The 26,333-nt window shown below is 39.9% G+C and overlaps 2 protein-coding genes across 2 annotated transcripts in view; one reads left to right on the top strand and one right to left on the bottom strand.

The window, feature by feature from the left end:
• The first annotated feature begins 956 nt into the window (after nucleotides 1-956).
• Nucleotides 957-16,599, top strand: CD164 (CD164 molecule). The gene is made up of 6 exons (XM_047859956.1): nucleotides 957-1,272; nucleotides 4,061-4,144; nucleotides 5,725-5,796; nucleotides 7,689-7,724; nucleotides 11,388-11,444; nucleotides 14,026-16,599. The coding sequence occupies exons 1-6, from the start codon at nucleotides 1,092-1,094 to the stop codon at nucleotides 14,190-14,192; spliced, it is 597 nt and encodes a 198-aa protein (XP_047715912.1). The 5' UTR covers nucleotides 957-1,091; the 3' UTR covers nucleotides 14,193-16,599.
• Nucleotides 16,600-25,581: 8,982 nt separating this feature from the next.
• The window catches only part of LOC125165943 (uncharacterized), a 178,628-nt gene continuing 177,876 nt past the window's right edge, over nucleotides 25,582-26,333 (bottom strand). The window contains exon 47 of the mRNA XM_047859469.1: nucleotides 25,582-25,814. Within this exon, the coding sequence (XP_047715425.1) occupies nucleotides 25,689-25,814 (126 nt within the window). The 3' untranslated portion in view covers nucleotides 25,582-25,688. The remainder of the gene's footprint in view (nucleotides 25,815-26,333) is intronic.

Here is a 26,333-nt window from a genome sequence, read left to right as displayed (position 1 = left end):
TATTTAATATAAGCACGGCTGCAATTGTGAATATTTTGTGAGACTGGGCGTCAGATGGCGCTCACCCTTACTAAAAACCTGAGCAGTGACAGAACATTAACAGGCATTTCGAAATTCAGCCCTGTTGCCAAGCACCGTTTTTCGGTCAAGTCACTTTTTCTGAGTCTCGGTTTCCTCACCTGCAAAGTGGGGGTGGGAACGGACCAGACGGATTTCCAACCCAGCTTGTCTTTGATTCTCTGTGTAGTGGTGGCGTTGACTGGCTTCTGCTACCAATGGCTGAAATAAAAAGAAATTCAGAAAAGACAGGTTGGGCAAGTGTGATAGAGGTAGACGGTGTTCGGCTCCGGCTCTAAGGCAGGACGCTTTCGGCGTTTTAGCCGCTCACCCTAGGTGGGCGGCGGAGCAGAAACTCAACCACGTGGTTTCTTCATTTCCCTGGGGGATCCCAACACGGGGTTATTTCCAGAAAAACCAATTTTCAAAGGACAGAAGCGCGGGTCCCACTAAAGTTCTGTGCAAGCACCCTCGGAATGCGGGAACACACCACAAACTTAATTCACGTCCTGATTCTAAGTGCACTCCACGAAAACCACAGCCGGGCGGACACAGATCCTGGAGGCAAGGCCCAGAAAGTCACGTGGGACCGCGCATTTACAGCCTGGCTGGTCGCTCGGGTGGACGCCGAGCGCCACCTCATGTAGGTTGTTCCATTCAAGCCAGGGTCGGAGCTTACCCTATCGCAGGAACTAGAACAGCCCAGCGGCGTCCTGGACGATAACCTGAAGGCAAAGGAAATAGTTTACTGCATCTGCCGAGCTTCTTCGCTATATTTCAGTTGCTTTGAGGGACAGCGTCCCTCGATTTCCTCTCGATGCCCGTTTCCCCTCCCGTAGGATTCCAGTTGGTATCGTCCGCGGTCCGCCCCCGCTCCGCCTCGCCCCCGCACGCCGTGGCCTGGGGCCCCTCACGTGACCCCGTCGCGATCTCGCGGGGGACCAGACTCTCCGAGGCGGTGCCGCAGGGGACAGAGGGACTGACGGAGCGGAGTTCGCCGCAGCTTTCGCCGGAACATCAGCGCGGAGGACGTGATGTCGGGGCTCTCCCGCCAGCTGCCGTGGGCCGCTGCCTGCCTGGCCGCCCTCTGTGTGCTGACCGCGGCTCAGGACGTCTCCCCGGACCCGAACGTGACTGCAGTTACGACTTTAGCGACCACCAAGTCAGTTCCGACGTCGGTGACGACTCTAACGCCGGTCACCATTCCAGCACAAGGTGGGGGCCGGCCCAACGGGCTTCCCGCACTGGCACGCCCGCCGAGCCGAGCCGCCTGTCCTGCCCGCGGTGCGCGCGGGGCCCGGGCGGGCCGCGCTCCAGCAACATGGCGGCCCGTCCGAGTCCAGCCGGGGCCCGGCTCGGGGTGGCGGGGGTGGGGGAGCGCCCCGGGGAGAAGGGGCGGTCGAGCCTCCGTGGCCTTTGCCACCCCGAGTGCCCCACGCCGACATGCTTTTAAAAAGTGCCTCGTAATCCCCAGTCTCACTTCACGCTCGGAAGAGGGGACGTGGCTTCCTCCCGCGGTGGCTGCAGTGGGGTTGATCATGGGGCGAGGCGACTCGCCTCCAAAGTTGTTGATGAAGTCGAACCCCCCTCTCTTTGGGGTTAGCCGTTTGCCCACCCAGGTCCTGCCTCCGAGAGGAGGCTTCTCCGGAAGTTGGCGAAAGAGGGAAAGAAACCGTAGACGTTAATGCTGCTAGTGTCTCCGACTTCGGTCTGAGAAAATAAGTTGCCTGGGATCTAACTATATTGATTCTGCGGATAGGTATGAGATATACTCGAGGGTTGGGCATTCGATTAATTAAAACTTTGTTATGTGCAAAGAAAAAAAGTAACCATTCGTGTACTCAGTGCTTCACATATCCTTTTTGGTATTTAAGGCTAAACTAGAAGATAGGCAGTGAAATCTAGGAGGAAGATGGAGTTAAAGTAACTGCGAGAAGGTAAATTTAGTTGATTGTGAAGCTGGGATTGGAACCCAGGTCTGTTGATTTTCCAAAACCCGATCAGGAACACACCCTTTGTTAAGCTCTGCAGTAGACTTGGGTACTGGTTGAGGCGTACATTGAATTGGCAATGTCTTTACAACACAAAAGAGAGGGAAAGATAAATTTAAGGTAGAAAGGTGAAGGAGCCCTAGATATTTAAAACCTGCAATTTAGTATAATTGGTGATTGTAGTTAATATTGAGTAAGGAGTAACTGGCATCTTGACCAAAGAATTGCCGTGCAGTGTCAGGATATTTACCGTGGTCCGCCCCCCCCCCCCCCCCCCCCCCCCCCCCGCCCCATTCCCTCAGACTGATGATACTATTTTCCAGTGTCTTCCTTTGGTTTGTTTCATGAAAGTTTAATAAAATGTATAATTGTTTATAAAGATGTAATAGTAAAATTCAAAAATTGTTAAATGAGGAAAGTAAATTGCAGTATGATACTGGACATTCTGACTGCACTGTTTTTAAGAGGATAGAGCACAATGTGTATTGTCTCCTGCTGATTTTGCAGTTTTTTCCCAGAATTGTAGTTTTGGAGTGTTGTGTGTATTTTTCCAAGAGAAGCTTGGAGATTCCCGTTAATTGCCTTTTTGTAATTGAAAGTTGTGCAAAGATGTTTTGTTTTCTGTAAATAGTAGTTGGATAAGCTTCAGTCTAAAATGAAAGGTAGCAAGTTTAGTTCATTGTAAATAACATTGATTATGCTATTCAAACATTAATTATCAGGAACAAAAGATTTTAGACAACTAGCTTTTTTTTTTTTTATCAGTATACAAACGTCTACAGAATTTATTTTCTATTTTGTGAACCCCTTATTCAGGGTATTATGTATGTCCCAGTCCCTGATGAATACTAGTCATAAAATATTGAAATGCGTTGCCTCTATGCAGAACTGTTTTTTTTAAGGCATGGGGAAAGCAAATATGAATGTTTTGGGGGGCATCAACCTTCCAGGAAAATGGATAGAGCCCTATTCTAAAGTCTTTTGGTCATTTGGTTTAAATTATTGACAAAAACCCTGCTAACTTGTTAAATTACGTGTACATGGATGTTGCTCCTTCCAGGTCTTGTTTCTTACCCTCCTTTCATGGAGGACCCTGGAAAGACCAGGCCGTTTATGAGTTCCGAATCTCTTGAGGTTTTCAGAATGGGCATCATCAGAGCTTGGGTTCAATCTGTAACAAATCTTTATTACTATTAAAAATTCCAGTGTCTCAGCTGATGTTTTAGGGCAGTGATTTCCCTGTGTGTGGCGTTGGCCTTATAAGAGCCTTTTTTCCCAATATTTTTATTTTTTATGGATGTTTTAAAATGGCTCAAGAAACCCTGAGTGTCTGTGAAATAGCGTTCGTTGTCTAGATAGGTACTGAGCCTTCTCACTAGCTTGTGGGGTTTTTTTCTTCCCTTTCTCTTGAGTTTATTTCAGCTTCTTAAGTCGTTTATAATGATAGGAAATTTTTATTAAGCCAATTTATGAAGTGTTTTTGTGTGTGTGGTTAAAAAAAAACCCATCTAACATGAGGTCTACCAACCCAACAAATTTTTAAGTGTAAAGTACATTATTAACTGTAAACGCGATGTTATACAGAGGAGCTCTAGAACTTTTCATCCTACTTGAAACTATACCCTGCTTGACCAGCAGATCTCCATTTCCCCACCCCGCAGCCATCATTCTACTTTCTGCTTCTGACTGTGACTGTTTTAGATACTTTATATAGGTGGAATCATGCAGTGTTTGTCCTTTTTCGAATGTCTAATTTCACATAATGCCCTTAAAGTTCATCCATGTTGTAGCATATGGCAAGATTTCCTTTTTTTGTGGTTGAAAAATACTGCAAAATGTATACACTTTTTTAAATCCATTCATCTATCAATGGGCTGTATAACGTTTTACCACTTCTCTGAATTAGTAAGTTTAGTATCATATATAATGCTCACATTTGTGTAAAAAAGGTAAGTGATACAAACTCAAAGTGAGTTATCAATTGATTGGTTTTATATGCCCCTCCCCACCAGATATCTGTGAAAACCGCAACAGCTGTGTTTCCTGTTTCAATGCTAGCCTTGATGCTACTACCTGCTTTTGGATAGAATGTAAAGGTAAGAAAAGATTGCTTCAATTTTGAGACTGCAAACTGTTTTGTTTTAACCTTTTAAGGTATTCTACGGGGCATTCCTGAACATTTGAAAATTATGTAGAAAATTTGGTATAGTGTGTTACTATTTATTTTGCAAGTCAAATACTTTTTCGTTAAAGTGCCCGTTGCTTCACATTTCCCCCCAAAACTCTGGTCTCCCATTCTGTCCCCACACCTTTAATTCCTTAGAGGGATAATTAAGGTTCAGTAGTTTTTATTTTTTTAAGTTTATTTATTTATTTTGAGAGAGAGAGAGAATGTGTGTGAGCACGTGAGCTGGGGAGGGGCTGAGAGAGAGAATCCCAAGCAGGCTCTGTGCTGTCATCGCGGAGCACAATATGGGGCTCAAACTCAAGGACTGTGAGATCATGACATGAGCCAAGGTTGAGTGTGATGCTTAACCGACTGAGCCACCCAGGTGCCCCAAGGGAAGAGAGATTTTAAAGATTTGGAAGATGGAATGGTACAGGTACACTGAAATTAGCAGTGAAAGAAAGTTGTAAAATTTTCCCCTGAAAATAGTTGTCTAGAAAAAGGAGGCATTTATCTTCTGTCACCTACTAGATGAACTATGGAGACCTTATAAAACTTTGTTGGATACTTAAATATGAAAGAAGAATGACATGGGAAGAGAGTAACCTTTAATTTGAGGGATAAAGAGCTTACTTGAAGATACTTTGAAATATCAATAAGGTTTTTGTTAGGACTGTGGAATTATAGCATATTCTGTTTTTTTAATGGAAGGTAGTTGCATTTTTTTCTTATCAGTAAAACAGTCTATCTGGTTTATATGTATATAAAAGAAAAAGCTAACACTATATGTTAAGCTTCTTTGTGCGTTAAAAAAAATGTAAGAATTGTGGATATATCACTACATAAAAAAGTTGAAAAACTTCTTTTAAAATTAAGGTATTAGCTTAGTTTGGGGTAAAGTTAATTTTTTGTTGTTTAAGAGTCCCTTTTTTTAAAGTCATAAAATGGAATTGAAGAGCACACGCCTCTTCTCCTTGGGACTTGGCGTATTTTTGGGGGCTCCAATACCTTACTGTAGGATATGTTGGGGAAAGGTCTCCCTTACTCTTGTTACAAGTCTAACCATCTAGGAAAGCAGTTTTAGAAAGTGTAGATGACCAAAGCAGAGATCTGGAACAGAGGTCCTGCTGCTGCTATCCGGGCATCTCCTGTGGTGACTAAGCCTTTATTAAAGATCTTGACTGTTTCTCCCTACTGACTCAGCCCTATTTGTAGATTCTAGCAACCTTCCCTGTGTGGTAGTCATGCCACAGTTCTGTGATCTGAGTGTTTTCCGATTTATCTGTTCAGTATATTTATGATGAGTTTAGAAGAATATTTGGAGGGATCCTATGTATTACTTCTTAAACAGTGGGGAAAAGAAAATAAAAGTTATTTTATCGGTCTGTGGACTTATAAAGTATTTATCCTTGAGTTTGATTTTTGGAAGCAATTCTGGAGCTTAGTAACAAAGTCAAAGATAATATAAGCAAGTGATTGGTGCTCTGTGTCTTTTCCTCCCTGTAACAGACAAAAGCTACTGTTCCCATAATTCAACAGCTAGTGATTGCCAGGTGTTGAATGGCACAAAATTCTGTTCTGGTAAGTATTCACATTGACTGCCGGGGAAAGTGGCCAGAGAGGTGAGGAAGATCTTTGCCTCAGGAAGCCTTAGTTCAGTATTTGGTTTGCCATTTCCATAATTCTAATCTTGTTAGAAATTTGGATATAAATGACATTCATACTGATACAAAGGACAGTGTTTTGAATCTTAGTTTAGTGATTTGGCTGCACTGTGGAATGCTGCAGGTAGAGAGATACCTCCTCATTTACTTTTTTTCTTTTTTTTTTCTTAACTCTTCTGGAAACTCCCTGCATTTTAGACCTTCTCTTTATTTGCATTTTACAGGTGTAGACAACCTTGTTCTGGCACTTTTCTTGGTTGTGGTGCTGGTGATTGTCACATTCTCTAGCATAGTTTGTGTTAATGGTTGAATTTTTTCTGTATTCCTCTGTTTTCTCATTTTTTTTAAGTTTATTTATTTAGAGAGAGAGCGAACAGGGTAGGGGGAGAGGGAGAGTGAGAAAGAGAATCCCAAGGAAACTCTGTGCTGTCAGCATAGAACAGGGCTTGAACTCCCAAACTGTGAGAATGTGACCTGAGCTGAAACCAAGAGTCAGACGCTTAACCTACTAAGCCACCAGGCCACCCCTCTCTTTCTCATATTTGTACTTTAATTTGAGGAAATTGATTACTCTTTAACCATAACTCTTTGCTCAGGAAATAGTTTAAATTCCTAGATGAAACAACTGATTTTTTAAATAAGATTACAAATGGATAGGGAAGTCAATTTGTAATTTGGTGCATAGGTAATAATTAAATAGAGCAAAAGAGGTTTCTGGAGTGTGTCAGTAGCCTTGAATGACTACCTGTAACAATTTACTTTTAGTAGGCATTTTCCCATTCGAACTTGAACTTTGTGACTGAGAATTTCATTAGTGTGAGTTCCATTATCCCTTATGTACAGTGAATATAGTATGGTTTAGGTGGTAAAAGAGCAAACAATTTTAGTATCTATTTTGATATATATTAGAAAACACTAATAACTATAATCAGACCTGTGATTTCATGATAATACTTTCTAGAAATAAGTATTTTTTTAAATGCTTGTTTATTTTGAGAGAGAGCACACGCGTGTGCATGCTGGTGGGGAGGGGGTGCGTGGAGAAGAGGGAGAGAAGACCAAGCAGACTCCGAGCTGTCAGCGCTGAGCCTGACAAGGGGCTTAGTCCCATGAACTGTGAAATCATGACCTGATCCGAGATCAAGAGTCAGATGCTTAACTGAGCCACCCAGGTGCCCCAAGTAAAACATTTTAAAAGATAGTAATTTAGAGAAAAATCAAATAAGTAATTATACTTATTTGAGGATGTATCAGTTAGAATTAGTTTGGGCTATGAAAGATAGGAAAACCCAAATTAGAGTGGTTTAAGCAACAGACAGGCTTCACTCTTATGTAAAGGAAGTCTGGGCTCAGGTGTAGCTAGAGGGCTAGAGTAGCAGCTCTACAAGCATTAGGAACTCGGACTCTTTACTGTCATTCCTCAAGAATATCTCTGACCTTATTCTCCAAGGTGAGTGCTCCTATTCCAGCCATCAATTAGTATTCCTGCCAGCGGGAAGAGGAAAGAGAGAGGCCCACACCTACCTTACAGATGCTTTCTAGAAGTTACACTTGACTACCTAGCTGCAGGGGAGGCTAAAAAAATGTCTGTCTTTCCTCAGGGGAGGGAAGTGTCAACCTTAGATTGGTGCTTCCCTTTCTAAAGAAGGGGAGATGAGTATTCAGAGCAACTGTCAGTCTCCTCCGCAAGGTGGTACTTAAATGCAAAAATTATAAAAGTGGTATTTAAATGACTGCAATTTGGAAAATAGTATAATAGATTGTGATATTTGAGATTGCTTGGACTTAATGTTTGTTTCTTTTAAATAGAACCCGAGCCCACTCCGATGCCAACCAATTCTACAGGTAATACAAGATAATTGATTCTTTTCCTCTTCTTCAGGATTTGTAAGGCCTTCTGATGGATAATTTGTTAGCAATTAAGTACCTAAAAGTTTAGTATAATTTAAAAAACTAGTAGATGTATTTAGTTTTGGACCATAATTACATTAATATGAATTGTCTGTGACAGCGACACATAACTCCAGTGTTTCATATTCATTGTACATGGGAGGATTTGCTGTATCTTTGGACATTGAGTTCACACACTGCTTTTTGTGGATTTTGTGGAAATCTTGGGAAATACAGAAGCCTAAAGGAAATTAAAATTCCCTATAATTCCCATCATCCAGAGGTACCAAAATGTTTTCAGTGATAAAGTTATTCCAGTCTCTTCTGTAGGTATATCTAAATAAATATACTTACTATGAAATTGGATGGTATGTTCATACATGTTTGAATTTGTTTTTCCTCTTACTTAAACATTGTTGTATGCGCTTTAACCATGCTGCACTTGGTTGGATAGTTAGGTCATCGGTCATTCTCCATGCAGTGGAGAATATGTGCTGTTAACTCTGATAGGATTGATTCAAACAGCATTCCTAGGTCAGAGGATAGAATTATTTTAAGGCTTTAAGTACTGATTGCTTTCCAGAAAGATAGGCTTTTCAGCCTAAACAGCTGGAAAGTTGTTCACTACACCTTCTTTCTCCTTCTAAAAATCTTTACCAAAGTGATAGAAGGAGTAAATCATTAAAAAAAAAAAAGTCTACTCCAGGAAAGTACTAGGCTTAGATGATTGGGATTGGAGATAGAAGTAAGACAGCATTTTGTCTGCGGTAGGAACTACGAAAAGGGTAAGTAAGCCCAGTGTGTTGAGATGTTTGTAGGAAGGTGTGTATGTGGAATAACGGCGTATGTGGTGAAGGAGATGAGAAAGAGTGTAATGAGGTCAGGGAATTGCATTTGGAGTACACGGTGAGGAAAATTGAGCTGGACAGTAACAGGTCAAGAGCCAGATTGGGAGGACAGATTGGAAGGAAGACAAGAGTGGACACATGGAGATTAGATAACCTGTGGTGGGAATTCTGGGGAACTACTAGGGGAAGAGTTGCAGGTGTATGCAAATAGACTTAGGAATTAGAAGTGATAGAACTTGATGGAGGTGATGGCACAGCTCTTTGCTAACAGTACAGATTAACCTGATCAGTAGGCAGTAGTAGTGTCCACAGGAGCAGCTTGTAGAGAGGAGAATAGGGCTTAAGAACCAAACTCTATGGAACAGTAACATGTAAGAGTTGAGAAGAAGAGGACTAGAGAGGAAACTGAGTAGGGATGGGCAGAGAAATGTGTCCAAGAACCTTTTATTTTCAGAGGAAAAAGTGGTCAGATGTTGTAGTAAGGGCCAGAACTCATTTTGAAAGACTTTGGCAGTGGTGAGCTAGCTAGTTACCAGGTTTTGCTTGCCAGTTGTGCATAGCTCTTCCCAGCTACACATTCAGTGATACCATGTTGGTGGCTTGAATTACAGTGGAAGTATTCATGCCATAGAGATCTGCAAATGCTACAGAACTTGTGGAGAGCACACAGTAGTAGCACCATTAGAAGTCACTGACTAGGAGGATGTTAAAGATTGATGAAAGCAGAGACGTTGAGGGAAAATTCGTTTCCTAAAGGTGGGATGTAAACCAGAAGCAGGAGCGGGGGAATCAATTTCTTTAAAACCATTGTGGGTTCACTTTTAATTTCTCCTCCATGGATCTTGATGTAGTTTTCATGCTTGCTCTGCACTGGGTTCTCCAGCGAACTACGATGGAGTCTTCCTTGTTTTGTCTCTTTGGGTTCTGTAAAGTGGAAAGAAGCCAGGGCTTGCTTATAGAAAATGCACCAATTGCATGGCAATTAGTGGTTGAAAAACAAACCTTTACATGGTCTCTTTTCATACCTACTGTGGAAAGAGAGCAAGTGAAAAATTAAGGGATTATTAAAGAAATGATTCAAAGGGAATCTGATTTACTTAGGTGTTCACTGGGGTTAATTATAATAGTCTTCTGTCATGACGTATATATATTATAAATAAATATGAATGTCAATAAATAATACCATAACAGAATGACTAAATTACGTTAGAAATGTGGTCGAAAATATTTGTAATATATTAAGTGGAAGACAAACTATTAAGTTTTAGCACATTTTTAAATTTTTTGTTACATACATGCCTAGAGAAGTGGCTGGCTGGAAGCAGCATGAGATTACTTAATTTACTGTATTTTCTATATTTCCATCACCAGTAGCAACTTTTGTAACTGCTGAATTATTTTTTTAATGAAAGGAACTGTGGGTCAATAGAAGTATATTCCCTATTTCAGTCAAAAGTAAAAGTGTGTGAATGTTTTGCCTATTTATAAAAAAAGAATTAGTTTGTACCACGTTCAGAGGATTGTTCGTGAGAATCAGAAAATGTGTAAACTTTCTTTCTCTACCATCCATTGTCAGACAAAATTTGTTGATAGTGTTGTTTTAAGATTGAAAGGAATATATGTCTAATTTGTAAAGTGTTAGTGTGTTACACAGAATGTATAAGCAACAGAAACTTTTAAAGGATTAAAAGTCTGAAAATAATCATACCCTTTAATCTAGGAATTCTGTATAAGAATCAGTCCTAACAGAGATGAGATCAAGTATTTCCCTGCAAGATGTTTGTAGTATGGAGAAATGAGAGATGACCTAATTGTCTCTCCAAGAGCAGGGTAGGGAAAATGTATGCAGCAATGTCATATTGAGAGAAAGGGATACAGACTTGTATGAGAATATCCTGTCAGTATTGTTAACATATCTTTTATTAGAATCTGTTAGTACTAACAGAGTACTATTAGTAATATTAGTATTAACAGAGGTCTGTTAACACATTGCTTTAGTTCCTAAAATGTGTTTACATTCAGGTTAATTCTCACAAGTGTTCATTTCTTTATAGGTATTTTCAGATAAAAAAATTATTGGAATTCATGTAGTATGGTAGACTAGAGCTTACCTTTGGGCTCTTATAATTTAAATTGGGGGTCTTTGACTCCTGAGGACCTGTTCTTTTATAAATCGAATTTTATTGAAACAGAACCATGCCTGTTCAGATGCATGGTGTCCTGGGCTGCTTTTGCACTACACAGTGTACAAAGCTTAAAATATTTACTGTCCGCCTCTTTAAGAAAAGTTTACCATCCCCTTGAAAGAAAGAAGTTAAGGCTATCTTGATACCTACTGGAGAAGTACTGAGTTGCACCTGTTTCTTACGATGACTTTTTAAGTTAATAGTTTTTGCCACAGAAGCAAGGTTATTTATCAAAACAAAACAAAACAAAACAAACCTATATAGTTCCCTTACTTAAACACTAATTCTTGCCCTTCTGTGCGTTTTTTTGCGAATTTTATCCAGCTGTGTAAATTCCATACTTAAACATGTACATAGATGTTAACATGGATACAATTTCGTGCTTGCTTGATGTTTTCAGAAGCATTTAAAAGCTAGTATTCTGGCTACGTAGATAAGTTAGTGAACCATTAACTGAAACTTGGCCTTTATTCTTTAAAAAATGGAAAGCATGTGAAATTGGTAGCATTATTTTTAAAGACAAATTGTTAGATATTGGGAGGTTTGGAAATTTACGTTTTTAATAAGTTTTGTTTACATTCCAGCTAAAACCACAACTCTGCCTTCCTCTTCTACAACTACCACCACAGTTACTACATCAGGTAATTGAGGGTTTTTTAAACTAACAGTGAGGTAGGATGTGTGTGCAACATTGCCTTGTACTGTTTCTGCCACCATTTTCCAGTTTTATTCATGAATGGTTGTGAGTAAAACTCATCTCTTACATTTTGGAGGACCAAGACAGTTGGCTGTTAGAGCAGTAATGGTAGGTTTGCTGAGAGTCCTTCTCATTTGTTAATGTGTAACCGCATTTGGCATGACATGTTAGAGTTAAATGTGGTAATGTTTCTCCAAAACCTTTTAGTACAACTTGTAGGCGAGATCTAATTTTTTATAACTTACAAATTAAATTACTAAACACTGATTAGTTGTGTGCTGTGTTAGATCATGGCAATTAGAGTGAAGATAATATAGCCATCTTTTTTTGAGGAAAGGTCTAAAAAGCCAAGCTAGCACTGCCAAATGTGTACCTCAGCCATATTTCTCACCATTTCTTTTTTTTTTTTGGAGAGAGAGAGCGTGTGCCCATGGAGCGCACGTGGGGGAGGGGCAGAGGAGGAGAGAGAGACAAAGGGAGAGAATCTCAGGCAGGCTCCATCCCATGACGCTGGGATCATGACCTGAGCCAAAATCAAGAGTTGGATGCTCAACCAACTGAGCCATCCAGGCGCCCCCTCACCATTTCTTTACATTCCTTTATAATTCTTTTTTTTTTTAATATGAAATTTATTGTCAAATTGGTTTCCATATAACACCCAGTGCTCATCCCAAAAGGTGCCCTCCTCAATACCCATCACCCACCCCCCATTAACCCTCAGTTTGTTTTCAGTTTTTAAGAGTCTCATGCTTTGGCTCCCTCCCTCTCTAACCTCTTTTTTGTTTTTTTTTCCTTCCCCTTCCCCATGGACTTCTGTTAAGTTTCTCAGGATCCACATAAGAGTGAAAACGTACGGTATCTGTCTTTCTCTGTATGGCTTATTTCACTTAGCATCACACTCTCCAGTTCCATCCACGTTGCTACAAAGGGCCATATTTCATTCTTTCTCATCGCCACATAGTATTCCATTGTGTATATAAACCACAATTTCTTTATCCATTCATCAGTTGATGGACATTTAGGCTCTTTCCATAATTTGGCTATTGTTGAAAATGCTCCTATAAACATTGGGGTACAAGTGCCCCTATGCATCAGCACTCCTGTATCCCTTGGGTAAATTCCTAGCAGTGCTATTGCTGGGTCATAGGGTAGATCTAGTTTCAATTTTTTGAGGAACCTTCACACTGTTTTCCAGAGCGGCTGCACCAGTTTGCATTCCCACCAACAGTGCAAGAGGGTTCCTGTTTCTCCACATCCTCTCTAGCATCTATAGTCTCCTGATTTGTTCATTTTAGCCACTCTGACTGGCATGAGGTGATATCTGAGTGAGGTTTTGATTTGTATTTCCCTGATGAGGAGCGACGTTGAGCATCTTTTCATGTGCCTGTTGGCCATCTGGATGTCGTCTTTAGAGAAGTGTCTATTCATGTTTTCTGCCCATTTCTTCACTGGATTATTTGTTTTTCGGGTGTGGAGTTTGGTGAGCTCTTCATAGATTTTGGATACTAAAAGTGCATCTGAAGAGTAACTTTATTAATTAATAATTTGTATTATAAATGAAATCATATTCCATTTATGCCACAGATCATTGTAGGTTATGAATCCTCCTCTCTGTATTTAAAATACTGTTCTTTTATGGTTTTTTTGTTCTTTTCGCTTATTCTTGTGCTACCTTTCTCTTGGTTTCAAGGAAGCCATTTTGTCTTCACAGGAAGAAATACGGAACAGTTGTAATTAATTTTAAAGTGGCCAACTTATCAAACAGCCACTACAACCAGTGTCTATTTGATATTTGATTTAAGAAAAAAGAAAAATTTAAGTATGAAATTGCTTTTTAGTAAAATGGGTGGTGTTCCACTTGAAACGTTTTACTCCCTGAAAAGAAATTTATGTTTTGGTTTCTCTAGAAACATTTTACTCTCTGGAAAAGGAATTCAAACTTTTTTGCTTTTTTGCCATATGGTTTGGTAATTCTCATAAAATTTGCCGAGCAAGATTTACGGTACCTTTAATAATGAGGTTTTTTGCTTGTTGGAATTATAAATTGTAGATACTTAAGGTAATTTTTGCGATTTGAAGAATTGCAACCAAATTTTTACTTACCTTATGTAGTTAGTAAAATTCAAAAGTTGTACGAATGTTCAGGTATTTACCGTAACAAATATTAATATTTACTGTAATAATTAAGTAAAAATATATGTAGTCTGAAGAAATTGCACATTTTTAAAGTGCTCTACATGTTCCCAGGGCATAATTTATGTACCAGGAGAATGTTTTGCTGTTAGTTTTGTGTTTGGGTTTGTATGGTAGCATTGACTGCTTGATACTGCTGGATGGAGTGAATGGGATTGATAAATGGTTGTTTTCCTTAATTAGGAATAGATTCTAGCTGTAAAGACTTGACCCAAGAGCAAATGCTTTATAGAATTGAGCACATGGCCAAGTAGAAGCTCAGGTGGGTCTTGAAATTATGATAGAGGATCGTGAGACTTACCAAGTGTTATTTTTCCGCTCTTATTTAACAGGTACGACTAATACCACTTTAACTCCGACTTCACAACCTGGACGGAAGTCTACCTTTGATGCAGCCAGTTTCATTGGAGGAATTGTCCTCGTCTTGGGTGTGCAGGCTGTAATTTTCTTTCTCTATAAATTCTGCAAATCGAAAGAACGAAACTACCACACTCTGTAAACAGACCCATTAAATTAACAAGGACTGGTGTATAACTCACTGAAACCAAAATATTATCTTTCAAGATGTCCCACATGGAAGACGCTATTCCAGGATCTTTAAATTTTCAAAGGATGCATATAGGATGTTTTGGAGCATCGTCCTTGAAGAAAAATCACTTAAATCATTTTGCTCAACAGGAATATTTAAAATATTCTGCATGAATCCTTGTGGCTGTCTTCTTTTATTTTAAATGGCTGCTGCTGTGGGATTATGTTCTCTCTTCTTGACGTACCAAATGTAACTCTGTAAGTGATGGAAAACATTGTCCTGCGCAGACAACCTCATGACTCTTTTGGCAGTTTAAATTTAGTCATTTTAAAGCCTGAAAGCTGCATTATTTTCATCCTAACTCAGGATGTAGTCTAGTGACCAGAATTGAGAAGAATGTGCCAAATGAGCATCAATCGGGTGGACTTTTGGCTGTCCTTTCAAAAGTGGAATAAATCTATAAATTTAGTATCCTTAGAGTAAACTGTATCTTTAGAGTAAAATTTTGTGCTCGATAGCAGTTATTTTTTCTACATTAGAAATAAGATGCCACACAGGGAATTACATTCCAGATTTAAAGGAACGAATGGAAAGGATACAAACCATTAAAGAATAGCAGGTTATTGTTCATCCTTGTAAAGCACCTTATATCACTGAGAAAATAAAGAACAGTGCCTTAAAAGACAGACTGAAAGGTAGACTGTAACTTAAAATGTTTGTGATTTGTTCTTTTACATTAAGGAAGGTAAAGGTTGGTCTGATGATGTAACTGTTGACAAGATGTAGTAAGCCTGCTTTTAGATATCATACTGTTAGTATTTAACTAAATACTATTTGATTTCAGACCCGAGCAAGTTAAGCTAAAAGATATTCCACAAAGCTGAAAGCCTTCACATATTGAACCTCCCAGCATTTTTCTTAGGCTGTTAAAAAGTATAAAGCTAAAGTTGATTTAATTATATTTTCCTTTGTACTTCAACACTGTTGTACCATGAAAGGATTTTCGCCAAGCTTTCTTGAAAAGTAACTATTTTTATTAGGCAAGAAGGAAGGAAGTTGTTTTAGAGTCATTTACTAGTTCTTTAATGAGACAATCACTTTAAGTTTTGAGACCAGAAATGTGACCAGTGTAATTTTAGAAAATCTAGGGATTTTTGGTTGATTGGATTACTGTAGGTTTTTAATGATGATTGCCCAGGATAGACAGATTGTGCTTTCTCTTCTTTCTCTCTTTCTCTCCTGCTTTGTCCTTCTCTCCTGTCCTTTTTTTAGTTTCTGTTCCCGTAGTATAATATAAGCATGCATACTTTAATTTTTTTTTTAGTTTTCTTAGGCAGCACTAGTTTTTTTCAGTTTTAGAGGGAGACTTCTCCCCTGCCTTTGACATATTGGATTAGTTCAGAGGTTTACATTAGTTTTAAGAAAGTTTTTGCTTTTCTAGGTCATTAAAGGTTTTTAGTTTCTTTAGCCTCTAAGGGTTGAGTTTAGCACTTGGTTTTCAGTATTTTGTAGTAGGAGATGACAAGTTGCTTTGGTCCATTTCATTAGCCAAAATTCCTTGCATTTAGATTATATTCAAGGTTCTTAAAATGAAGATTTACTGTTTCTTTGTTACTTGCTGGTACAGCTAAAGTTTGTTTTACTTGCACATTTGTACATACACCTAATCTTTTCAAGTGCCTTAATTGTTTAAAATCTCTGGCTTCAAAGGTTTTTGGGAAAAGGTAGGTTTACCTCACATTTTTGTGTTTTCATTAGTAATATTCATTAGTAATTAGTTCTAGGAACCTCACAAGAACTTTTATTATGGTGCCATGGCTGTTAGTTTTTAGTGAGTGCTAGAAGATCCAAGATTCATTTGAAAATATACAGAATTTCCATTCCTCCCAAAGTGGCAAAATTTAGCTACAGTGGTATAATTATCATTTACGTAGATGTGAATACCTTATCACACATTAATGTCCATACAGCAGTTTTTGTGAAAATGTAGCTGATGGCGCCTTCTCATCTTCTGTAATTTTGAATATTGCTCTAATAACAAAACCATAATATGAAACCAGTTAGATTTTGCAAGAAGAGCTCTTACAACAGAACTCACGGCCTTTTCCCCCCTTCCTTTAGCAATTTACTATCTTGAGCCATTAAAAATTTGTTTTTTTTAAAATCCAGAAGGTATATAGAAACCTTTTCAGATTTTCTTCTGATTTGTTCATGCGGATGTAGTTCTATCAAAACACCTTACTTTACCTTACAGATATTTGTTGCACAGGCAGACACTGCTGTATTTAGAAATTTCTATTTCAGTTCATTAAAAACTGTAAAACCAACCTGTATCATGTACCAAACTGATTTAAAATAAATCTACATGTTTATTGAATCAATCTGTTCAATTTTTTATTAAGTGTTTTTTGCATTTTGATTATGAAATTTAATGACAGTGAATTTACCTATCAGTCTGTTTGGAGATGGGTTGTCTACTCTATTGTTATACAAGACCAGCAGATAGTAACTAAGATACGGATTCGCCAGTGGAGGACAGAGCTTTAGAAATTTTTAGTGCTTTAGTGTTTACAGCACTTTACTGATGTTGGTCCATTGTCTTCTCAATTGCATTGTTCTCTGAGAAATCAGTCATCTTCATCTTCTGTTACTCAGTACATATCTTTGTTTTCCTTTGTTGCTTTTTAAGATTTTTTTCTCTATTGCTGGTCTGAGCAGTTTGATTATGACATGCTGTGCTATCATTTCTTTTGTTTGGGGTTTGTTGGGTCTCTTAGGATATATGCCTTTCATCAGATTTGGGCATTTTTCAACTACTATTTCTTCATATATTTTTTTCTGTCCTTTCCCTTCTTTGTTAGGGGTTCTGATGACACAGAGGCTGCTGGAAGTTGACACACAGCTGATCCATGCACTATTCGGTTTTTTAATCTTTCTCTGTTTCATGTCAGATTACCGTCTTCAAGTTCACTAATGCTACAGTCTAAACCTAATGATAGTTTCATCCAGTGTGTTTATCATTTCAGGTGTCTTCATTTTTAGAAGTTCATTTTTCATGGTTTTTATCTTCCATGTCTACATACTCAAGCTTTAGTTTTTGATCATACAGTGGTATGCTTTTTTTAAATGCCTGTGTCTGCTAATTCTAATACTGGGTCAGTTTTTTTTTTTGTTCATTATGGGTCATACTTTTCCTGTTTCTTTGCATGTAAGTTGTAAGTTTCTTTGCATGTAAGTTTCTTTGCATGTGAGCTGTTTGATGCTGGTTATTTTGGTTCTGGGACACAGAAAACAAACAGTATGATCATTCTAGGTCTTGCATTTAAGTTTTGTTAGGTGAGAGCAGAGCAGCGCTTATTCTAGGGTTCCCCAGTTCTGAGGCAAGACCTTTCTGTATACCCAGTTGTCCCTGTATTATGGGGCTTTCTAGTCTGGGCTAGTGGGAACAGACTCTGTTCCTAGCCTGGGGCAGGCTCCCAGATACTTTTTCCTGGAAAGCTTCCCCAGCCTTTGGTAGTTAGCTTGTGCATGTGCTGACCAATATGTTGCTGAGACTACATTCTGCAGATCTTTGGAGCTCCTCTTTCCGCGGCTTGCCACCCTGGTCCTTTGCTCTGGGAACTCCAGCTGCTTTCAACTGCCTTGACTTTAGCTTCATCTGAACTCAGGAAGTCCACTGGGCTCTGTCTGGGTGTCCTCCCTACATCATTGCTTAGAAATGCAAGGCAGTAAGCTGGGTTGATCGTTCCCTGTCTTTCAAGGATCACTGTTCTTTGCTCAAAGTCAAATGTATTGGAAACTACTGTTGCGTGTGTGTTGTCCCGTTTTTCAGTGTGAGGGTAAGTACAGGTTCTTCATCTTTGCCGGAAGAAAATGTTCAAGATGAGGATTTTACTTTATTTTATTCTATTTTCAAGATGAGCATTTTAAAGTCTTAATTTTTAATTTAAGGAATATGTAAATACATATTCTCAAATTCTTTTTCCTTAAACTATTCAACAGAAGTATGTCGGCTTTGACCATCCCCCAATCCCTTTCCCTTGCCTGCCCTCCACTTTGCAGAAGTAATTACTGGAACTGGTCTGGTGTGAAACAATCCCCCCACCGCCCAGCATTTTTTATGTACTATTACGTACCCTTAGAAAATACATAATGTGGATTTTTATTTTAACATCATCCTGCAACTTCTTTTCGCTTACTACTTGCAGATCTTTACAAGTTAGTGTATGTCGCACACCAAATTCTTAAATTCTCTGTCGGCATATGTAGTATGAGTATCATAAGCATCTATTGAAGGATCGTAGGTTTGCAATTTTTAGTTTTTACTGACACTTCTGCAGAGAGTATCTTTGCGCCCTCCCCCTTGTTTATGTGTGAATATATCTCTAGAGTAAATGCAGAGAAGTGGAAATCTGCATCATAGGGTTTACACTTTGAAAATTTTAACAGACTGAGATTGCTTTCCAGTTCCCACAAGCTGGGGTAGCAGGATGTTTTCTGTATCTTTTCCGATATTGGCAAAGTTAAATTTTAATACTCTGGTAAGTGAAATGATTTATTTGCTTATTTGTACTTCCTCTGTGAATTGTGTTTTTCTTTTGTCTTTTCTTAACAATTGGAGGGTTTTTTATCTTGAAATATGCTGGGAGCTAATCTGTGGTCAGTGGATTTTCGTCAGTCAATGTTTTCTTCAAGTCTTTGTGGTGTCTTTATCATCAGAGTACAATCAGGAGACAAGCCACATAATAAGAACAGAGAAAGTTCAGCATAAAGTATTAACTATAAGAGTGGATTGGAGTGATGGGGCATATTATCTGTAATATTTTAAGAAATAATTTGCCAAGCAGTAAAGAATTCTCAACGATACTGGCATAGCAAGTATAAGAAGTGGCCACTAACTGTTCTCCTCAAGCTGAATTCCAGAAATAATTTCAGGATACAACCTTGGCTCTGTGGATGAAGTTAGTGGTAGCTGCAAATCCACTGCTAGGCAGCTATGCCTGGGGGGATGTTATCCCAGTGGTAATCTGAAGTCATCCAAGGGGATGCAGGGTAAACCAGGCACAGGAGGTACCACACCAGTGATACTCCACTGCTAAGCTAGGTGCACTGCTCGAGTTTTGCCCAGAACCAGGGGGGAAAAAAAAATCCCTCCAGTACCGTCTGCTGACAGAACACACACCACCTAGCTAAGAAATACCCGTTCATATGGTTCAGCTCCATTTTCATTCTAATGGTGGAGCAGGCAACAGGAGGATTCAAACCTTAAAGCCCTTGTTTCTGTAAATTATGACCTCCCACTACTTAATATTTATTTTGCCTTTGCTGAGAACCTCAAGTGGTTGTTTTCCTGGTGGTGGCCCAAATATTACTACCAAAACGTCTGAGTCACACTGTTCTACCTGCTTTGATTAATAGTTTTCATCAACCTTTTCTATTGGGTATGGAAGTACTCAGGCACCCAGAGAATCCCGTGTTCCAGATGTGGTCTTTCCTCCATTGTGTGCCAGCAGTACAATCTCCCCTTGGTAATCATGATTGACCATTCCAGCCGGTAGAGTAACACCTTTTGCTGCCTATCGGTTTAGCAGCTTATGAATCCCATCCCAAGATGGCCAAATGGCAGTCTCATCTTAGATCTTGTATCAACAGACCCATCGTTGTGTCCCTGGTTGAAACATACCTTGGGAACTAAGACCTCCAAACCAGCACAGCTTGAGATTGTTGAGAAGTATAATCATGAGGAGTCCCTCCCATTTCCACCCCTTGATTCCTGGATTCATATGTCACCTCCTGTGAAACAGCTCCATCCTTTCAAGGTGGTATCTCCCAACTGTCACAACTGAGTTTTCAGTGAATTATTCCACCTTTCAATTAGACCAGCCATTTCCATGTGTCCAGGGATGTTAATTTCGCGGGCATGAGTTCACTGCAACATTTCCTTTACTGTGAAATGGTTTATTCCTTAATTAGAAACAATGCTATAGGAAATGCCATGATAAAACATTCTGTGAGTATGTGCATCAGATGGTAGTGCTGGCAGAAGCATTATAGACACAGGAAGGCAATCCAAATCCAGAATATGTCTATTCTACTGAAGAATCTCTTCTATGATGGCAAAGGCCCAATTTAATAGCCATCACGTGGATGGCTGTTACCCATGGGAGTAATACCATATTGCAACCTCAGTATTGGTCTTGGCTCTTCACAGATTAGGCAGTTGTCAGTAATGCATGACAGCCTTAATAAGGGAAAATCCATGTTGTTGGCTGAGACCATGCATAGCCTCTAGCTCTGCCACCATGGCCACATTGTTCATGGGTCCATTGAGCAAGCACTGGGGTAGCTGGGGAATTAGACTGATACCCATAGAGTGCATTATATTATCCACCCAATTAAGAGCCTTCTCTGCTGTAGATGCCCTTTGCTGGGCACTGACATGGGACACAAATACCTTCACAGTGTGTTCCCATTCCAAGATCCATCCATGTACTTCTTTCCGGATTTACTTGTCACCAACCTTTAATGTTTCTTCCAAGTCCCTGACTACACAGCCAGACCATTAGCAACTACCCAGGAATTAGTGTGGATATGTACTTGGGGCCATGTCTCAGATCAGACACAGTGGACAACCAAATGTACTACTCACAATTCTCACAGGGAAGGGTTTTCTTTCACCCCCTTTTGGTTCACCCCCGAGTGGAACATAGTGCTGCAGCTACCCTCTTTTGGGTGGAACCAATATGTCATACAGACCTGTCTATAAACCAGGCTTAAATTTTTTATTGGCTAGCTAGTTGTTAGAAACACCTAAGGCTAGAACTATTGATTGAGGAAGAGGATGCAACAGAAGTTGGTGTTGAAAGAGTCTGAGCCACATGTTCACGGAAGCTATCTTTACATTTCAGACCTGCTCAAGCAGGGTAGGTCAATTGTATACTATTTCCATTGATAGATTGCTGCTGTGCATGCTCAAGTTTATGACAAGGTGGATACTCCAACATCAAATCATGATGTGAAGCTCAGGCCACATGTTCACCTACTATCCCATGGTTGGGTAATAAGTCTCAAGCAAGGCACAAGTGGAATAGTTATCTTCAGCAGAGGGCATAGATTTGCTTCAAAATCTTAGGGTTCTGCCCTGGGATTCGGCTTGATAAAGACTCCATACATGCCAGGATACTTTTAGTATCATTAGCTTTGGACCTATAGATCTTAGGACCTATATGACAGCACAGCTCATACTGTAACTCAAACTCATGACAGAGCCTTCACTTGCTCTGGTCCCCACTCAAAGTTAGTAATCTTATATATTGCTTTATGAGTGGGTTGAAATAGCAAACTCAAATATGGTACATGTTGCCTTCAAAATCCAAAAAGACCTACTGCGCATCATGATTTTGTTTTTCATGGTACATAGTGTGAGATGAAGCAACCTGTTTCTTCTTGGAAGGGGATATTTAACATGCTCCAAACCATTGCATCCCCAAGAAGCTTCATTGGGATTAATAGGCCTAAAGTGTTGTGGAATTCTGCCCTTTACCTTCTAGTTCTTGTAGGTCTTACTAAGGCACCTAAGCACTTACTACCTTCTATTCATCATACACAATCAGCATAATGTTATCAACATAGTGGACCAATGTGATTTTTGTAGACTATCAGATGATCAAGGTGTCTACAGACTATATCATGGCAGGGAACAGAACTGACAAGGCCTTAAGTCAAGACTTTGACAGAATACTGCTGCTCTACCAGGTAAAAGCAAACTGCTCCTCATGGTCCTTACAATTTGTTATGGAGCAAAAGGCATGGCAAATTAGGTCAATAACTGCATAACAAATACCAGGAGGATATTCATTTACCCCTGTAAGATACTACATCTGAGATAGCAGCTGCAATTGGGATCACTATCTGATTAAGGTGTGAACTTGATAGTCCCTAGTCATTTTCCAATATCCACCTATTTTCTGCACAGGCCAAAGTGGTGAGTTAAGTAGTGATGTGATAGGTATCATCACCTTTGCTTCCTTCAAGTTTTGATGGTGGCATTAATCTCTGCAGTTTCCCCAGGGATGTAACGTTGCTTCTAGTTTGCTTTCTTGACAGGGAAAGTTCCAGGGGCTTCCAATTATCCCTTCCTACTATAATGAGACTTCAACTCATGGGTTAGAGAACCAATATAAGAGTCCTTTCAGTTGTTAATTATGTCTGTTTCAATTACACATTCACAAACTGCGGACATAAAACCACCTGGTGGGTCTGTGGACCAACTGAGTCCACTGTAATTTGAACATGTGACTCCTTCTATTACATCACTGTAAGCCTTCAGTTTGCTGAGCCACAGTGTGTTTTGGGTTCCCAGGAATTAGAATTAATTTAGACGTAGTGTTTATTCTTCACCAAATGGTCTGGATGTTCTTCCTTTCTGATGAACAGTAACTCTAGCAAATGATGGAAGATCCCTTAGTAAAATGTTTGGAAGAAGATTTACAATGTACCTGCAGCAGTGGTATAGGGTCCTTTCTCAAGGGGGATCCAGCCTCCCCTGCAGGCAAGGGGCCCTGCTCTGTGAATTGACTTAGGTATGGAATCTGGGTGAGAGACTGTGACACTCCACTGTGCTGACTCAGGCCAGGCTTAGGCTACCAGAGTTTTTCCTCCTATATAGATGGAGTAGTATTCTAGTTGGCTGCCCATATGTTCTCATTTGGGGGAACACATTGACCAGCAAAAGATCTCTCTGTGCCAGGTCTGTAATCTGACTACTGAGATGTCCCTGCTGCCCTTTTTATAATAGACATACCCACCTTGTCCTTGGCAATTGCCTGCTGCTATTCTGGGATTGCATCCTGACCACTGAAATGAGAGAGCCCATCTCAACAGCAGTGAGAAATGACAGGACTGTGAATTCAACTGTCATTGTAATTCAGCATTCTGCACAATTAAAATGTGTGTTTCATTTTTAGCAGTATTACCCCTGTGACTACAAGAAATAGATTTAAAAGGCTACCGTGGAAGCCTAAAGGACCAGTACTTGTCATTTTCTTCTTAAGTGCTGAAGTGCATCCAAAAAAGTCCATCCCACACCCCAGTATTTATGGTCATCATTACTGCCCTGAGAGTCAGTGTGGTAGCAATTTGGGCTCCCAAAGCACACACTTCAGTAGGTACTTTATCACAACCTACCGTGGATAACAGCTTGGTTAATTGTCATGGCACTGCATGCAAAGGATTACTAGCATTCCATTTCCTATTGTCAAGGAGCTCAGCACCATGTTCAAGCCCAAGGGTGCAACCAAACAAATCCTCAAATCCCACCTTTGTGAGTCTGTCCCCTAGGAACCCTCCACTACTGGTATCAGTTCTGTATTATTCATGCGCCAATTAGAAGACAGACACACACACAGTAATCAAACTGGAGAAAGTTTAATATAAAGACTTATTAACTATAACAAGAGATTGAAGTAATGGGAGGAATGGCTGATCAGTAATAAAGAGAGTTCTGAAGAATATAGGGAGAGCAGATATAGTGAGCAGCCATTACCCTCCAGGGCTGACATCCATTGGAGAGGGTGTGCCCTCCTTGGACAGGGTGTGACCACGGCTCACTGGATGGCAGAGAAGTTCACTGAGGCTGTGAAGCAGACCTCACAAAAGGAGGGGCAGGAGGAGAAAGCCCTTCACGGAGGGCCTCTTGCCAATGGCATCCACCACGAAGCCGCATCCACTACGGAAACCTCATGCTGCAGAAGCCACACCCGCGGCAGGAGCCTGCCTAGAGAAGCACCCCAGAATCTGGAAAAGAAACCCTCCTCCAGTGTCCCTCCAGTACTCTCTACTGACAAAGCTTAATATCTTGTAGTTGGCGAAGACGAAATATTTTCATGGTCCATATTAATTACATCACAGCAGACAAGGATGAATTTAGAGCTAAGAGCTCACAAGTTGATAACTGGCACCATACCTTGTCATACTGAACTAAAAAAAAATTTTTGGGGGGGAGCCTGGGTAGCTCAGTCAGTTGGGCATCCGACTTCAGCTCAGGTCATGATCTCACAGTCTGTGAGTTCGAGCTCCGTGTTGGGCTCTGTGCTGACAGCTTGGAGCCTGGAGCCTGCTTCAGATTCTGTGTCTCCCTCTCTCTCTGACCCTCCCCCGCTCATGCTCTGTCTCTCTCTGTCTCAAAAATAAATAAAAACATTAAACAAAATTATTTTTTAATTTTTTTAACCCTTTTAAAATTTATTTTTGGGAGACAGAGAAAGACAGAACATGAGCGGGGGAGGGGCAGAGAGCGAGGGAGACACAGAATCCGAAGCAGGCTCCAGGCTCTGAGCTATCAGCACAGAGCCTAATGTGGGGCTCAAGCCCATGAACCGTGAGATCATGACCTGAGCCGAAGTCAGACACTTAACCGACTGAGCCACCCAGGCACCTGTCATGCTGAATTTTTAGCTTTGATATCAAAGTCATCAATCTTCCTTTTGGCTTTTGTTTTTCATGTTCTATTTCAGAAATACGTTTGTATATATGTCTGTGTGTGTGTGTGTGTGTGTGCGCATATATATCTGGAATCCATTCAGAATTCATTATGTATGGTGTAAGGTGATAATTTAATCTACTTCGAATAGACTCAACCTTCTCAATTTAAAAAGCTACATATATCATGTATAAATTTATGTATGTAAATATTTCTCTGGCCTACTCTGTTCATTCATCTACCTATTTATTCCTTTACCCAAGATACATTTTCTTGTCTGAACAAAAAGACTTGGATTAGGACTTTACAAAAGTCTAAAGAGGGTTTTAGTATTTGTAGGAAGAATAAAAAAAACTGTTAAGAGAGGATGATGTTCTTAAGTGAAACAAATAGCAATAAGTGCTTTGAAGTTTGTTTAGATGTATCTCTGTGCTGGTTTTTCACTGTTAATAAATACTGCTTAGCAGCAATGACATCTCTCCTGGCTAACACACCTAATCAGTAATCTAGAACCCATAATGTGAGGCTGCTTGTTGACCAAAGGCTCTAGGTTGTAGAAATGCAAATCAACTCTTCTGTCTTAGGATGTAAGGCCAAATCCTACTTCACCTGGAACTTTTCGGATGTTATCATCTCAATCATTCCATACTATATCTTCTGATACTGATAATAAAAATTAGATAAAGGTTTAATGGAGGTTCGAATCATGTTTATTCATTCAGATGCTCAAAGAAATAAGACTTGGAGGGGCACCTGGGTGGCTCAGTTGCTTAAGCATCCAACTTTGGCCCAGGTCATGGTCTCGCAGTTTGTGGGTTCGAGCCTTGTGTCAGGCCCTGTGCTGACAGCTCAGAGCCTGGAGCCTGCTTTGGATTCTGTGTCTCCCTCTCTCTCTGTCCCTACCCTGCTCATGCTCTTTCTCTCACTGTCTCTCAAGAATAAACATTAAAAAAGAAAAAAAGAAAGAAAACTTGGAGGGTATATGATTACCAGTTGGGTCCTTCTGGGATTATGGATGGAGCCGTGTGAACTTGAAAAGCTGAAAGGTGAACATTTTCTACCACACTGGGTAGAAAGACGTTGGCAATCCTTTTTTTGTGTTTAATAGGTACCTGAAATATAAAGATTAAATAGATATTGGAGATATCATTAAAAGTCACCGTTACGACTAAGACTGAGATCATTGGTTCAGTCTGGGTTAGGCCATTTAGTGTGCCTTCTTATATTTGACACATGTCATAAAGTGAACTGGTCAAGAATTAGTCTATCAAAGGAAGCCTTTTCCAGCTAAGGAGAAAAAGATATCCCATATGTGGAGTAATCTAAAAATTCCTTAATATTTTATCATTTGTGTTAGTGCAGTGTTTTGTTTTGTTTTGTTAAGAAAATCATTGGTGTTCTTACATTCCAGCCATGTATAAATTATTCTTCAATATGCATTTATTTGATTTGTCTCTTAGGCCTTAAGAAGTCAGAGCTTAGATAGGTTTGAAGAGGCTCCAATTCTTTTGTGCCTTTCCTGGATCTTAGGTTTATTGGTTGGGGTTTCTATTCACATGCCAATGGGCCCACAAAACACTCCCTTATTTATTAGGGTTTATTTAGACCATCACCCTTCTGAATCTTTCAAA

This window comes from Prionailurus viverrinus, chromosome B2 (genome assembly GCF_022837055.1).
Source record: "Prionailurus viverrinus isolate Anna chromosome B2, UM_Priviv_1.0, whole genome shotgun sequence".
Classification (NCBI taxonomy): Eukaryota; Metazoa; Chordata; class Mammalia; order Carnivora; family Felidae; genus Prionailurus; species Prionailurus viverrinus.
The sequence above is the reverse complement of the archived record's forward strand: the minus strand, read 5'-3'. Positions and strand labels throughout refer to the sequence as shown.